We start from the raw sequence: 16379 nt of genomic DNA, 5'->3' as shown, positions 1-16379 counted from the left end.
GGCCAGGAATCAAACCTGCAACCTCATTGTTCGTAGTCAGATTCGTTAACAACTGCGCCACAACGGGAACTCCTGCTTTTGGTATTTAGCACCGTAAATACAAGTCCTACTGTAAACACAAGATCAGATCATTTAATTTGTTCAAGTATTTGTTGATATACTATGTGCCAGGCCATGTTCTAGGCACTGGGGATACAACAGTAAATAAAACAAAGTTCTCTCTTGGGAGTTCCCGTCGTGGCGCAGTGGTTAACAAATCTGACTAGGAACCATGAGGTTTTGGGTTCGATCCCTGGCCTTGCTCAGTGGGTTAAGGATCTGGTGTTGCTGTGAGCTGTGGTGTAAGTTGCAGTCGCGGCTCGGATGCTTTGTTGCTGTGGCTCTGGCGTAGGCTGACAGCTACAGCTCCAATTCGACCCCTAGCCTGGGAACCTCCATATGCCAAGGGAGCGGCCCAAGAAATGGACAAAAAAAAAAGAATCTCTCAAGGCTTTTGACAAGTAATAAATAAATATGGAGTATGTCAAGTGGTTGTAAGTGGCAAAGAGAAAAATAAAGCAAAATAAAGATTACAGTGCCAGGATATGGACTGGCATTTTATATTGGATAATGAAGAAGGCTTGCTGATAGGTGAGATTTGAGCAGAGACCTTAAAAGTGAGGAAGTGAACCATGCAGATTCTCAAGGAAGGGCATTCTAAGCAGACAGGAAAGCCATTGCAGAGGCCCTGAGGTATGATTGGAAGGAAGTAAGCTAGGAAAACAAAGTCAGGTAGGAAGTGGTACAGATTTTTCTAGCATCTTGCTCCTCAAAGTATGGTCTTCAGACCAGCAGCATTATATGATTTAGGAGCTTATTAGAAAAGGAGGATGGAGCGTTCCCGTTGTGGCTTAGTGGGTTAAGAACCCAACATGGTATCCGTGAGGATGTGGGTTCGATCCTTGGCCTCGCTCAGTGGGTCAAGGAGCTGCAGGCTGTGGTATAGGTCACAGAAATCTGTGATCTAGTGTTGCCGTGGCTGCGGTGTAGGCTGGCAGCCACAGCTCCACTTCTACACCAAGCTTGGGAACTTTGAAATATGCCACAAGAAATTGGAAATATGCCACAGGTGTGCCTCTAAAAAGAAAAAAATGCAGGATGAAGACCCCTCCCCAAACTACTGAATCAGAATCTGTCTTTTAGGAAGATCCCCAGGTAATTCAGTTGAAGAAGCACTCATCTAGGGTGTTGTGGGTTACGGTAAAGACTTCAGCTTGAGAGGGAGTGACCTTGAAAGCCATTGGCTTTTGAGCACAGGAGTGATATGGTCTGACATTTTAAAAGTATATTTACTGTGTTGAGCAGAAACTGTAAGAGGCAAGGGAAGAAGCAAAGGACTAATTAAGAAGCTAATAAAATGCCAGGTAGCTTGCTTGGGTTGATAGCAGTGGAGGTGATCATAAAAGGTTAGATTTTGAGTAAATTTTGAAATTTGAGCCAACAAGATTTTTTCTGTTTTTTTTTCCCTCTTTTTTGGCCACCCCATGGTATATAGAGTTCCTGAGTCAGGAATCAGATCTGAGCCGTAGTTGCAACCTATAGTGGGGAACTCCGCCAACAAGATTGTTGATGGATTGGATTGGGCACTTACAGGGTTAGAGTGAAAAGACTAAGGATGATTACAAGGCTTTTTTTTTTTTTTAAATGCTACAGCTTGCAGAAGTTCCAGAGTTCCAGTTCCCAGGCCAGCTGAAACCCGTGCCGTAGCAGAGACAATGCTGGATTCTTAACCTGCTATGCCACCAAGGGAATGCCAAGGCTTTTTGACTTGAGCAACTAGGAGAATGGAGCTGTCATGTAATAAGATGGGGTAGAGTAGGAGAGGAGCAGGTTTAGACCACTGGTTATATGGAGTTTAAGGAGAGGTGCTGGCTGGTGATACACATTCGGGATTTAATCTTTAGCACATAGAGGGTGTTTTAAAGCCGTGAGGTTGGAGTGAGTATAGATGGAGAAGAAAAGCAATTTCAGAACGTAAGACCTAAGACATTCCAACATTTAGAGGCTATGAAGATGAGAAAGAACCAGTAGAAGAAACTTCTTTTGAGGCAGAAAGTGAACAAAGCAGCCAAGTGGAAGCTAAATTAAGAGAAATTTCAGAAGTGAAACGTGAGATCAGTTGCACATTTCATTGCTGGACTTGGCAATGTGGCAGTTGCCAGTAGCCTTGATGAACACTCTTTCAGAGTGGTGGGATCAAAAGCTTGATTGGAACAGGTTTATGAGAAAATGGGAGGAGAGAGATTAGAGATGGTGAGTTCAGATAATTCTTTCTGGTTGTTTTGCTTTAAGGAGTAGCAGTGAGGAGTTCCTGTCGTGGCGCAGTGGTTAACGAATCCGACTAGGAACCATGAGGTTGCGGGTTCGGTCCCTGCCCTTGCTCAGTGGGTTAACGATCCAGCGTTGCCATGAGCTGTGGTGTAGGTTGCAGACGCGGCTCAGATCCCGAGTTGCTGTGGCTCTGGCATAGGCTGGTGGCTACAGCTCCGATTTGACCCCTAGCCTGGGAACCTCCATATGCCGCGGGAGCGGCCCAAAGAAATAGCAAAAAGACAAAAAAAAAAAAAAAAAAAGGAGTAGCAGTGAAATAGGGGGTAGCTAGTGGGAAGGCAGAATCAAGGGGAGACTTTTTTTTGGTAGGATGTGCAACATTACATGTGTATATGCTGAATGGGGATAATCAGAGAAAGGGGAAAGCTGAGGATGCTGGAGGGAAAGGGAACAATTGTTGGAGCAGTAGCCTTTAGGGGGTCAGAGAGCATGTGATATGGTGCTGGGGGAGGAGATGGTTTTATTAGTGCAGGGACAGATTATCCACTGAAGGCAGTGTATGGGCACAGATATGTGCAGGTATTGCTGGTACATACAGAGTTTGGCAGTTTGAGATTCTCTTCTGTCCTACTCTGTTTTCTCAGTGAGATAGGAAGTGAAGCCTTTAACTGATGGTGACTTTTGGGCGGGATGAGGGGGGTGTCTTATGAGCAGAAGAAAGGTGTGAAATAATTGCCTAAAAGAAAGCAAAAGGCAGAATTCCCATTGCGGCACAGCGGAAATGAATCCAACTAGGAACCATGAGGTTGCAGATTCCATCCCTGACCTTGCTCAATGGGTTAAGGATCTGGCGTTGACTTGAGCTGTGGTGTAGATCACAGACGAGGCTCAGATCTGGCGTTGCTGTGGCTGTGGCATAGTCCAGCAGCTGTAGCTCTGACTGGACCCCTAGCCTGGGAACCTCCATATGCTGCAAGGTTCAGCCCTAAAAAGAAAGCAAAAGGCCTGGGAACTTGTAATAGGCTTACTAAGAAATACTAAGGCCCCACTTGAGGTCATCTTAAGTTTAAAATAAGAATAGTTAGCATGGTTGTGGGTTTTTTGGAGCCACTTTTATTTATGTCATTACATGAATGGAGTAAGCAGTCAGTTGGATCTAATTCATATTTACAAGGGGAGTAAATATGCTACTGATTAGTGGGAAAAATTAGAAGTATCGTAATGTCTAACAATAGAAGAATAGTAAGTGAAGGTACATTCAATGGAATGTTATACAACCATCAAAAATTATCACACAGAGTTCCTGTTGTGGCTCAGCATGTTACAAACCTGACTAGTGTCTATGAGGATGCAGGTTCAATCCCTGGCCCCACTTAGTGGGGTAAGGATCCGGCATTGCTGTGAGCTGTGGTGTAGGTCACAAATGTGGTTTGAATCTGTTGTGGGCTGTGGCTGTGGCATAGGCTGGCAGCTCTTGCTCCGATTAGACCCCTAGCTTGGGAATCTCCATATGCCGTGGGTATGGCCCTAAAAAAAGAAAGAAAGAAATAATATGCTTAGAAAATAAACTGTCCCTAGAAAGCCAAAAAAAAAGGAAAGAAAACAAACTGAAAAAAATTAGCCAAATGTTAACTGTGGGTTTTTTTCCTCATGTCCATATTTGTGTATTTTCCAGATTATAGAAGGAGGTTTGTAAGAATGGGAGATGGGAGTTCCCGTCGTGGCGCAGTGGTTAATGAATCCGACTAGGAACCATGAGGTTGCGGGTTCGGTCCCTGCCCCTGCTCAGTGGGTTAACGATCCGGCGTTGGCGTGAGCTGTGGTGTAGGTCGCAGATGCACCTCGGATCCCGAGTTGCTGTGGCTCTGGCGTAGGCCAGTGGCTACAGCTCCGATTGGACCCCTAGCCTGGGAACCTCCATATGCCGCTGGAGCGGCCCAAAGAAATAACAAAAAAAAGACAAAAAAAAAAAAAAAAAAAAAAAAAGAATGGGAGATGGCTTACATGTACTGAGTTACATTATGTGCTAAGTATTGTCCTGACTGCTTCACATGGATTATCTCACTTAATCTTTACCAAAAAAGTTCTATAAGATCTGCTCTTATTTCCAATTTACAGAAAGGGAAACTGAGACCTGGTAAGCTAAGTAGCTTAGCCTAGTGAATGTTAAAACCAAATGTAAGCCTGAGCAGTGTGAGTAGACTAAAACAGTGAGTGATTGTTTGGAGAAGTAAAGGGGGATGTGAACAGAGAGCATCCTTGGATGTAATTTAAAAAAAAAAAAAAAAGCAATGGGTAATCTTTGAGAGGATAGATGTTAGATTGGTAAATCTCGGAAACTAGGTTTCAGGAAATTGAGAAAGATAAGACAATTTTTATTTATTTATTTATTTATTTATTTATTTTGTCTCTTTAGAGCTGCACCTGTGGCATATAGAAGTTCCCAGGCCAGGGGCAAAGCCACAGCTGCCAGCCTATGCCACAGCAAGGCCAAATCCAAGCTGCATCCATAACCTTCACCACAGCATGCAGCAACACCAGATCCTTAACCCACTGAACAATGCCAGGGGGATCAAATTGGCATCCTTATGGATACTTGGATTCTTAACCCACTGAGCCACAACAGGCACTCCAGACAGAATTTTAAAGTGCAATAAAAGCAAAGTCAAATGAAGGGCATTGAGCATTTTTGTTTTGTTTTAAAGAAGTGGGGTGGCCTGAGCACATTGGCAGGAAGACAGCATTCCCTGGAGAGGATGGAACCAGAGGTGAAAGAGAGGAGAGAAGTCTTTGGGGCAATGAGACAGCTTAGCTTTAGAGAGAAACATCTTTCCACTTGAGACTGAAGCAAAGAATAGATGTTGGCAGATTTATTGACAGCAAGGCAGAGTTACATGAGGGAGCCCGTGCTCTGGGTCTCATTCTTTTTTGCTAAAGTAGAAAGTAGTTATTTAAGGGAAGAGAGGCAAAGGGCAAGACAAAGTATAAAGAAAGGGTAGAACATGCTATGAATATCCTAGGGAGTCTGTAGGAATTGGGGGAATAAAATAGTTTATTAAACATCGGAGAGGATCGGGGAGTTCCCGTCGTGGCTTGACATAATCACACTAAAGGATTGCAGAAGAGAATAACTGACCTAAGTAACTATGAAATAGTATTTTTACTATAAACTGTATACAAAAGAACTTTACAAGTTAGCTTAAGGTTGTTAGTAAGTTTTGTTTTTTTTTTTTTTTTTTTTTTTTTTTTTTGTCTTTTGTCTTTTGTCTTTTTGTCTGTTGTTGTTGTTGTTGCTGTTGTTGCTATTTCTTGGGCCGCTCCCATGGTATATGGAGGTTCCCAGGCTAGGGGTTGAATCGGAGCTGTAGCCACCGGCCTACACCAGAGCCACAGCAACGCGGGATCTGAGCTGCGTCTGCCACCTACACCACAGCTCGCGGCAACGCCGGATCGTTAACCCACTGAGCAAGGGCAGGGACCGAACCCGCAACCTCATGGTTCCTAGTCGGATTCGTTAACCACTGCGCCACGGCGGGAACTCCAGTAAGTTTATTTTTAAAGGGGTGTAAGTTAGCAATTCTGAAACTGCTTTATATATATATCCTAGGATTAAGCAAATATATAAATGAACTTACGTTCTTAATCTGTACGCAGAGATAAAAATAAATATAGGATGGACCTCCCATTGTGGTGCAATGGGATGGGCAGTGTCTTGGGAGTGCTAGGCTCAGGTCCAATCCCTGGCCCAGCACAGTGGGTTAAGGAGCTGGTATTGCCGCAGCTGAGGCTTAGGTCACAACTGCAGCATGGATCTGATCCCTGGCCCAGGAACACCATATGCCTCTGGGTGGCAAAAAAATAAATAAATAAATACAGGAATGTGAGTTTATACCTATATATATATATGTTTATCCTGATCTTCTATACTGACAGGGCCTAAAAGCTCCAACAGCAGTGATTTTTTTTTTTTTTTGTCTTTTTGCCATTTCTTGGGCCGCTCCCGCAGCATATGGAGGTTCCCAGACTAGGGGTCGAATCAGAGCTGTAGCCGCCAGCCTACACTAGAGCCACAGCAATACGAGATCCGAGCCGCCTCTGTGACCTACACCACAGCTTACGGCAACGCCAGATCCTTAACCCACTGAGCAAGGCCAGGGATTGAACCTGCAACCTCATGGTTCCTAGTTGGATTCGTTAACCACTGCGCCACGACGGGAACTCCAGCAGTGATCTTAACTAGTGCCTAGAACTTGGTTTCTGCACACCATTCTCCCATAAAAGAAACCAGCACCCTGTTGAGAATGGTTGATTCTAGTACTTAGCCAGAGGAAGATACAAGACGAACCTGGAACATCTTGTGATACAAGAAATTAAGAGAACGAGAGTAAAGGAAGCATGTCTGAGACACAGGCCAAGTTGAAGGAGCTCCCCATGGTCAGGTATAGGATAATGTGAGTAACAAAGTGAGTGGTAATAGGAATTGATTAAAACAGAATAAAAGGAACATTCGTGGGCCCATTCTGATGTAAACAAATAATTGAATTCATAAATGAAGGTGACAGTTCATCCTTATAGTGGCATTCCCATTAGTAGGTGAAAAGGAATAATGAAGACAGACAAATCTCATTTAGTAAACACCCCGATAATAATTATGGCAGGCAAGAATTATCCAGAGATGCTTAAATTAGTGGGCAGAATGTGGTGAGAAACAAGATGTTTGCATAGTTTCAGAGTATCTCCCCAAAAGATACTTATTAGTTGCAATGGGGGAAATAGTAACTTTGCAGGGGAGATACCTGGTAAACACTAAGTCCAACTGATCACAGTTAACAGTAATAAGACAGTGGTATCCTCTTGATATGATGCATCAGGAGGACCCAACGTCCTTGTCTCAGGGATCTAGCCAAAAGTGTCTGACCTCAGTCAAATCATGAGAAAATAGCAGACAAACCCAAAGTGAGGAACATTCTATGGAATAAGAAGGGGCAAATACACTTCAAGTATCAAGATCATGAAAAACAAAGATTGGAGGAGACTAAGGAGGTATGGCAGCTGAATGCACTGTGGTATCCGAGACTGGCTCATGAACTGGGAAATAGAGATAAATAGAAGAGCTGGCAAAATGTAAATAAGGTCTGTAGATTAGTTAACAACATTGAATTAATGTTCATTTCTTGCTTTAGAATAGATCCTTGTACTATATGGTTACATAAGATGTTAACATTATGTGGGTGAAAAATACAAGACTCTGGGAGTTCCCATTGTGGCTCAGTGGAAACGAACCCAACTAGTATCCCTAAGGACATGGGATCGATCTCTGGCCCTGCTCAATGGGTTAAGGATCCCACGTTGCCATGAGCTGTGGTGTAGGTTGCAGACACAGCTTGGCTCTGGTGTTGCTGTGGCTGTGGTATAGGCCAGCAGATGCGGCTCCCATTTCCACCCCTAGCCTGGGAACTTCCATATGCCACGGATGCAGCCCTAAAAAGACTAAATAAATAAATAAATGAAACATAAAGCACAGACAGACCCAAAAAGGAAAGGAAAAATATATTTATATAGGACTCTGTACTGTTTTTGCTACTTTTATAATTTCAGAATTAAAAAAAAAAAGATCCTGAGTTTGTGTTCGCTGCTACATTGGACAAATCACGTAACTACTCTGACATTTAATTTCTTTCCCCATAAATAGGCATAGTACTATCTGTTTCATCTAGCTCAAAGATGTGGTAAAACTCAAGTAAGCTCTAATTGTAGAATACATGTCAGATGTAATTATAATATGTTACATTGAAACAAACTGTCTCCTTTTGTGATTTTTGTCAATAAAAACAATCCCATTTTCTGCCATGAGTAGAACTTACCAAAAAGGCTTCTCCCCTCTGTACTGATTAACTTCTCTCATCTTTACAGCATTTCAGGCTGCCTTTCGAGCTCAGGGGCCCCTGGCTATGCTGGAGCATTTTGATACCATCTACAGCATTCTGCAGTAAGTTCCCCTCTGGTACTTTAAAAAGAACTGGTGGCTTTTTGCCCTAACTTTGCATGTTAGTCCTGAAATTCCAAATTATACTTCACTGATAAACGGTTCTGGGTGCTGATATTTCTACTAATGAGCATTTACCCCAGCTTGCCACCATATTTATTCAGTTGAGGAATTTCGTGTGGATTTTTAAGCAGTAGATTCCTCAGGTTTGATCTCATCTGTTAGGATGGGCTCTGCAGGTTCCTGTCTCACCCCCCGCACTTTCTTTCCCTCATAGTCACTTTCGAAGTATAGACCCTGGCCTCAAGGAAGATACCCTGGAATTCCTGATAAAAGGTGTTTATGGGGCAGGGGGCAGGGGATGGAGGGCATTGGTTGCTGTTTGTTTGTTTACTGTTTCCTGCATTTTATCAGCCACGTGATGATATCAAGGCTGTGGTGATTCAGCTGGTTGGGCTAAGCCCGAGGACCTCTGACCTATTAAGGTCTGTAATCTTGGTGGGCGATACAGAGTTATGTGTGTTCACTGTAAGGGCAGACCAACAACAAATTCTTCCTACTCTTGAACTGCTTCTTTGCAAAAGAGGCCGTTCTTCCCGTTGCCAGGAAGAAACTGGGGTAACTGGAGTGAGAGAGTAGGGATAAGGTATGTCCAGGACATCAGGGTCAGGGGTCCCAAAGGACTTAGCTTGTGTTGTGACCACTGAGAGATGAAACACAGATCTTTGGTAATCTGATGGCTGCTAGTGCTGGGTGTTTTGAAGTTGAGGAGTATGAGGAAAGAGAATGAAACTGACTCCAGGTCTTGCTTCTCGCAGTGGTATCCCGCCACTCCCAGGAACTTCCCACCATCTTGGATGATGCAGCTTTGAGTGTGTCAGATAGAAGTGCCCACCTGAATGCCCTCAAGATGAACTGCTATGCTCTGATACGCCTCCTCGAGTCTTTTGAGACCATGACCAGCCAGACAAGTCTCATGGACCTGGACCTTAGCGGGAAGGTGATTTGATATTCCTGGCTCTCTTAATATGGGGTCTGGGGAGACAGGAGAATTGGTGCAAAAGAAGGGAATTCAGTGAGTCTGAGGATCCTTTACCTTTCTGTCCTTGTTTAAGATTTAAGAGGAAGTACTCAAAAGTATCACTGTGAGAGTTCCTCTTGTGGCTCAGCAATAACAAACCCAACTAGTATCCATGAGGATGTGGGTTCAATCTCTGGCCCTGCTCAGTGGGTTAAGGATCCGGCGTCACCGTGAGCTATGGTGTAGGTTGCAGACACGGCTTGAATCTGGTGTTGCTGTGGCTGTGGTAGAGGCCGGCAGCTGCAGCTCTGATTCGACCCCTAGCCTGGGAACTTCCATATGCCACAGGTGTGGTCCTAAAAAGACCAAAAAAAAAGTATCACTATATATCCTTTGCTGACAAGCAACTCTTTTATGTTTTGGAAGTTATGATACTTCTGTCTTACTTTCTACCTTGTCTGGACACTGGATAGTTTGGCACTCAGACTTGCAGATTGTAATCCTCTTTGCTTCCTTAATTTTTCCTAAACATGTCCTTTTTTAGGGTAGGAAAGCCCGGGCCAAGTCAGCCCATGGCTTTGACTGGGAAGAAGAGAGGCAACCAATTCTTCAGCTTTTAACACAGCTGCTCCAGTTGGACATCCGTCATCTGTGGAACCACTCAATCATTGAGGAGGAGTTTATCAGGTGCATAGTTCGCTGGTGGCTGAGACAGGGTGATGGTGAAAGGCTGTGAGGTCAGGGACAAGGGGGAGCAAACTGAACTCCTCGTAGGCCATCACAGTGATTTTGGCATTTTCTTGGAGTGAGATAGGGCCACTTGGGGTTCCAAGCAGGGCAGTGAGGTGGTCTCACTTACCCTTAGCAAGGTCAGCCTGGCTGTTGTGTTGAAACAGACTCTGGAGGGAGAGGAGGAAAGCGGGAGACTACTTAAGAGGCTGTTGCAATAACTTGGGCAAAAGATGACAGCAGCTTAGACGCAAGAGGGTAGTGGAGATGGGGAAGGTGGAAGCAGTCTGTGCTTCTTCTCTAAGGAGAGTCTGCAGGATGAACTGACATGTGAGGTTTGAAGGAGGGTGCAGTCGAGGATGACTCACCCAGGATTTTGGCCCCAGCACTTGGAAGAATGGGTGGAGCTGCCAGTAACTGAAGTTCAGGGAAGGCTGTGGGAGCATGTACAGGGGATCCATGGAAGTCCCACTTTGGAGGTAGAAAGTTGGTGGTGCCTGTTAGACATCTAAGTAATGTCCGATTCTGGGGAATATGCGGAGCTGGAGGAGTACAGGAGTGCAGTACCTCAGAAAAGTCTGAGCTAGAGGTACACATTTGGGAATATAATGTACTTGTATAAGTGGTATTTGTAGCCATGAGATTTAATGAGATCCCTAACTCAGTAAGCATAGCTGAGAGAGAGCAGAAATCCAAAGACTGTACCTTGGGGCACTCAGCATCAAGAGGGTGAGATGGGGAGTTCCTTGGTGGCCTAGTGGTTAAGAATGCTGTGTTGTCACCGCTGTGGTGTGGGTTTGATCCCTGGCCCTAGAACTTCCATATACCACAAGTGTGACAAAAAAAAAAAAAAAAGGAACCAGCTGAAGAGAGAAGGGAGTCTGGCCTCCTGGAAGCCAAATGGAGCATGTTTCAGGGAGAAAGGCGTGACTAGCTATGTCTGATGCAGCTGAAAGGTCAATTAAGATGAGGACTGAGGATGGAAGTTCCTGTCGTGGCGCAGTGGTTAACAAATCCGACTAAGAACCATGAGGTTGAGGGTTCGATCCCTGCCCTTGCTCAGTGGGTTAATGATCCGGCGTTGCCGTGAGTCGCAGATGCATCTCGGATCCCACGTTGCTGTGGCTCTGGTGTAGGCTGGCAGCTACAGCTCTGATTAGACCCCTAGCCTGAGAACCTCCGTATGCCACGGGAGCGGCCCAAGAAATGGCAAAAAGAAAAAAAAAGATGAGGACTGAGGAGGTCCCACTGTGGCGCAATGGGGTGGACAGCATCTCTGGAATACTGGGACACAGGTTCAATCCCTGGCCCGGCACACTGGGTTAAGATCCGGCATTGCCACAGCTGCGGTGTAGGTCGCAGCTTCTGCTTGGATCCGACCCCTGATCCAGGAACTCCATATGCCGCAGGGCAGCCAGAAATGGAAGGGAAAAAAAAAAAGATGAGGACTGAGTTGGCCATTTACCAATGACAAGTCCTCAGTGATTTTGCTCTATCTTTTGTCATACATAAAAAAGGTTCTGTATAGGCATCATAACTGGTTGAAAGTTGTCATCTGGCAAAAAAAGAAAAAAAAAAAAGGAGTTCCTGTTATGGCGCAGCGGAAACGAATCTGACCTGGAACCATGAGGGTGCAGATTCGATCCCTGGCCTTGCTCAGTGGGTTAAGGATCCAGTGTTGCCGTCAGCTGTGGTGTGGGTCACAGACGCAGCTCAGATCCCGAGCTGCTATGACTGTGATGTAGGCCAGCGGCTACAGCTCTGATTAGACCCCTAGCCTGGGAACCTCCATATGCCGTGGGTGTGGCCCTAGAAAGACAAAAAAAAAAAGTTGTCATCTGGAAGGAAGAAGTACCTATCTAGGAGTCAACCAAATAAAGCAACTTGGAAGGCGATAGAATTAAAAAAAAAAAAATAGAAGGCTGAACTGGGGCAGCAGAGATAGAGGGAATAAGTAAAGCCCCAGTATAATTGTGTCCAGACAGCTGATTTTATCATCTCAACCCTTCCTTTCTCAGTTTGGTCACCGGCTGCTGCTACCGCCTCCTGGAGAATCCCACCATTAGTCACCAAAAGAACCGCCCCACCCGGGAAGCCATAACATGCCTGCTCGGTGTAGCCTTGACACGTTATAACCATATGCTGAGTGAGTTGGCCCTCTGCTTCGCCCCGCCCTTTTCCTTTTCCCTGTGGTTTCTCACATTTAGTACTTCCACAGGTGCCACTGTGAAGATCATCCAGATGCTGCAGCACTTTGAACACCTGGCATCTGTACTGGTGGCCGCTGTGAGCCTGTGGGCAACTGATTATGGAATGAAGAGCATAGTAGGAGAGATTGTAAGGTGATGCGTCCTTCTCTAAGTTTCTAATTTTCATTTTCCTCAGGGAGGAGATGAAGAGAAAGAGACTCTCTGTGTAACACTAGATTCCTTCAGATATTAGATACCAACTTTACCTTCCCCTCCTAGGAACTGAGTAGTTAAGTTATACTGCTGTGGTTTTTTTCCCCTGTGTAGGGAGATTGGACAGAAGTGTCCCCAGGAGCTGAGTCGGGACCCTTCAGGGGCAAAGGGCTTTGCCACCTTCCTGACAGAACTAGCGGAGCGTGTCCCAGCCATCTTGATGTCCAGCATATGCATTCTGCTAGATCATCTGGATGGAGAAGTAGGTGGTGGTCCCCTGGGGATCTCAGGGTTTTCTAAGGGTTCTGTGTCCATTGTTGAAAGGTTGTTTCTTAACAAGAGGGTAGCTTTCACATGAAGTCAGGTTGTCTAGGCTTTTTGCTGTGGCAATTCCTTCCTATAGAGAAAGAGTTGAAGTTTATTAAGTTGAATAAAGAGCCATGTATTAATCCTAGTTCAGTGTCATGCTGGTTTCATCCAGGTCTGGTGGGATAGATGATGGTTCCTCAGCTTAAGTCTAATGAGAGTGACTCAGCTGTGATTCTGAATCCCATGCAGTCCTCAGGATGCAGCCTCTTCCTGTCACCTGGTTCTCAGACCCACCCAGGTTTTCCCTCTCAGTTCTCTGATCCCTTAGTGTTAACCTGGCCCTTGATGGCCGGTGCTCCTTGGTGAAAGTCAGAGACAAAGACAGTCCACCCTTTCATCTAATGTACTTTACCTGTTGTTTGGTTTTTTTTTTCCCCCTCTTTTTTTGGCCACCCTGGAGCGTGTGGAGTTCTGGGCCAGGGATCAGATCCGAGCTGCAGCAACCCCGAATCCCTAACTCACTGTGCCTAGCCAGGGATCTAACCTACATCGCAGTGCTCCAGAGACGCCACCCATCCCATTGCACCACATTGGGAACTCCTAATATACTTTAACCTTTAATGCAAGACCCCATTCTCTGGCTTTTGGCCTGGCCAAACTCCCAGACCCTATCCTCCATCAGATTCTGTGATGGAAGTGGTTGGCACTAGGGCTGATTTGTGCTTCTCTGTCAGTAAGGTGTGGAACAGGGAGTGTGAGGGAAAGGCAGTGTTTATTAATAAGGATCAAAGGGTTTCAGCCTCAGATGGAAGGTAGAAATTACTGCTTTTCAAAAGTGTGTTGGTGGAGAAATGTGATTTCATATTCACCTGCCACCATGGTTACCTGGATGAGCCTTGTGAGAAAAAATTTCTCTTGGCCCTTGCTTATTTTGTCCCTGCATTCTCCTCTGAGCAGACAAGACCTTCTAGGATTCTTTTTTTTTTTTAGGGCCACACCCATAGCATATGGAGGTTCCCAGGCTAGGGGTCAAATCAGAGCTGTAGCCACTGGCCTATGCCATAGCCACAGCAACACCAGATCTGAGCCGCATCACTGACCTACACTGCAGCTGGCGGCAACGCTGGATCCTTAACCCACCAACTGAGGCCAGAGATTGAACCCATACTCATCGGGTTCTTAACCCGATGAGCCACAATGGGAAGTCCCTGGAATTCATCTTTTTCCAGTGCTCTTGGGGAAAATACCTGTTGGGCAGTTGACAGAAAAAGTCAGAGCTGAGAAAAGCAAGCTTAATTAACCTTGCCTAAAGGCCTTACCCCTCCTTTGTGCCTGGATAAACACTAGAGTTTAGGGAAAGGACAGTTAGTATTGGGGTGCAGAGGCTTATACCAACCTCATTTCCCTCAGAATTACATGATGCGCAATGCCGTGCTGGCAGCCATGGCAGAGATGGTGCTGCAGGTTCTGAATGGGGATCAGCTGGAGGCAGCGGCCCGAGACACCCGAGACCAGTTCTTGGACACCTTGCAAGCCCATGGCCACGACATCAACTCCTTTGTGCGGAGCCGTGTTTTGCAGCTTTTCACCCGGATCGTCCAGCAGAAGGTGAGCAGCCTTCAACATGATAAAGATACACAGTATCCCACTGTGTACAGACTGAAGAAGGGAGGAATCCAGGGTCAAAAGGAAGTAGCTGTGTCAAAGAAGAGTCTAGAATTCAGGATTTTACTACGACTAGTAAGGTCTTCCTCTATCAAGGACAAGGATGCAGGGCTCCATTTAAGGACTACACTGCATCTTAACCACTGCGAAAGAGTACTCCTGAACTATTCACATCCCATAGAAAAATTTCTTTAGAATGAGTGGGTATCTCATGTAGAGTGTACTTCATGAGCGTCTTGAGCAGAACGGAAGGTGTAAGGTGGGATCTCATCCTCTCTTCTTACCCCGTGTAGGCTCTACCCCTGACACGTTTCCAGGCAGTGGTGGCCTTAGCAGTGGGGCGTCTGGCAGACAAGTCGGTGCTGGTATGTAAAAATGCCATCCAGCTGCTGGCCAGTTTTCTCGCCAATAATCCCTTTTCCTGCAAGGTAAGAGGGCTTGTTCCACCCCAAAAAGGATAAATTAAATGGAAAAAGAGGTGAAATTCCATGACTTCATGACCCTGATGTTCATTTTACCCTGATAGCTTAGCGATACTGACCTTGCTGGACCACTGCAGAAAGAAACCCAGAAATTACAAGAGATGAGGGCCCAGAGGCGAGCTGCAGCTGCTTGTGAGTGATCGCTGCATGGGCATGCTCACCTCGGACATCCTTCTCCCTCCAGCCGGAAACTGAGTGCAAGAGTCTAAGTGAGACTTTCTCATTCAGCCACAATGCTGGACCCAGAGGACGAGTGGGAAGCCATGCTGCCAGAGTTGAAGGCTACCCTGCAGCAGCTGCTGAAGCTCCCCCAGGAAGGAGAGGGGATGCCTGAGGAAATTGCCGAGACAGAGACCGCCAAAGAGGTGGAAAGTCGCATCCGTCAGTTGCTAGCCAAAGCTAGTTACAGGTATGTGAAAGCCTAGGATATTCTCGAATGACCTGTTAGGTTTATTTTTATTTATTTATTTAGTCTTTTTGCCTTTTCTAGGGCCGCTCCCGTGGCATATGGAGGTTCCCAGGCTAGGGGTCTAATCAGAGCTGTAGCCACCGACCTACACCACAGCCACAGCAAGGCGGGATCCGAGCCACATCTGCAACCTACACCACAGCTCACGGCAACGCCGGATCCTTAACCCACTGAGCAAGGCCAGGGATCGAACCTGAAACCTCATGGTTCCTAGTCGGATTCGTTAACCACTGAGCCGTGACAGGAACTCCAAGGTTTAGAGTTAACCTTTGAGAAACAGTGTTTTTTCAAATGAACTGCACTTAGGGTATGCTGGTAGGTATTTTCATGGCAGTAATGGTCTGAACACCAGGTTTATGCTAAAGGCAAAGTCTGCGATTAAGTGTGCTTTCTACTTTTACAAATGTTTAAAGAAACTACTAAAACAACTAAATGTACATAGTATTGTAATTAAATATGACCAAAGTTCTGTTTCATTTGAAGAAGAAGACCTATAAGTATAATTCTGATTCTGTAAAGTAAGTTGCTTAAACTTTCTGGGCCTCAGTGTCATTATTTATTTTAAAATAGTTTATTAGGGGGAGCTCCCTGGTGGCTCTGCAGGTTAAGGATCTGACATTGTCACTGCTGAGGCTCAGGTCACTGCAGTGGTTTGATCCCTGGCCGAGAAACTTCCGCAAGCCAGGGACATGATTAGATCGTAAGATCTGTAACGGCTTTCTAATTCTTTTTTTTTTTTTTTTTTTGGTCTTTTTTGCCATTTCTTGGGCCACTGCTGCGGCATATGGAGGTTCCCAGGCTAAGGGTCTAATAGGAGCTGTAGCCACCAGCCTATGCCAGAGCCACAGCAACGTGGTATCCGAGCCACATCTGCAACCTACACCACAGCTCACGGCAACGCCGGATCGTTAACCCACTGAGCAAGGGCAGGGATCGAACCCGCAACCTCATGGTTCCTAGTTGGATTCGTTAACCACTGCGCCACAACGGGAACTCCGGCTTTCTA

At 45.6% G+C, this 16379-nt stretch overlaps 1 protein-coding gene and 1 non-coding gene across 12 annotated transcripts in view; both read left to right on the top strand.

Annotated features, from left to right (window-relative positions):
* Nucleotides 1-16379, top strand: part of NCAPD2 (non-SMC condensin I complex subunit D2) — a 31506-nt gene that overhangs the window by 2971 nt on the left and 12156 nt on the right. For 10 of the 11 annotated variants that reach the window (XR_014803879.1, XR_014803881.1, XR_014803882.1 and 7 more), the window contains exons 3-13: nucleotides 8224-8299; nucleotides 8574-8632; nucleotides 9115-9296; nucleotides 9862-10004; nucleotides 12065-12192; nucleotides 12265-12388; nucleotides 12563-12710; nucleotides 14168-14365; nucleotides 14716-14850; nucleotides 14949-15036; nucleotides 15133-15313. Coding sequence is in view for 3 of the 11 variants with exons in the window: in XM_021092430.2 (XP_020948089.2) it covers nucleotides 8224-8299; nucleotides 8574-8632; nucleotides 9115-9296; nucleotides 9862-10004; nucleotides 12065-12192; nucleotides 12265-12388; nucleotides 12563-12710; nucleotides 14168-14365; nucleotides 14716-14850; nucleotides 14949-15036; nucleotides 15133-15313 (1462 nt within the window). In the remaining 8 variants the exon portion in view is untranslated. Of the gene's footprint in view, nucleotides 1-8223; nucleotides 8300-8573; nucleotides 8633-9114; nucleotides 9297-9861; nucleotides 10005-11626; nucleotides 11877-12027; nucleotides 12193-12264; nucleotides 12389-12562; nucleotides 12711-14167; nucleotides 14366-14715; nucleotides 14851-14948; nucleotides 15037-15132; nucleotides 15314-16379 lie in introns of those variants that run through there. The other variant, XM_084956859.1, reaches the window with a different exon arrangement.
* Nucleotides 8710-9038, top strand: LOC146403436 (small nucleolar RNA U85). Its single transcript, XR_014804690.1, has one exon. It is a non-coding gene; the product is annotated as a small nucleolar RNA U85 (small nucleolar RNA).

This window comes from Sus scrofa, chromosome 5 (genome assembly GCF_054392235.1).
Source record: "Sus scrofa isolate SSC_HxYL_T2T_F1_AM1 chromosome 5, Sscrofa_HxYL_maternal_Yorkshire_Landrace_v2.0, whole genome shotgun sequence".
NCBI classification, from domain to species: domain Eukaryota; kingdom Metazoa; phylum Chordata; class Mammalia; order Artiodactyla; family Suidae; genus Sus; species Sus scrofa.
Note: the sequence above shows the minus strand (reverse complement) of the source record. Positions and strands in the feature narration are given on the sequence as shown.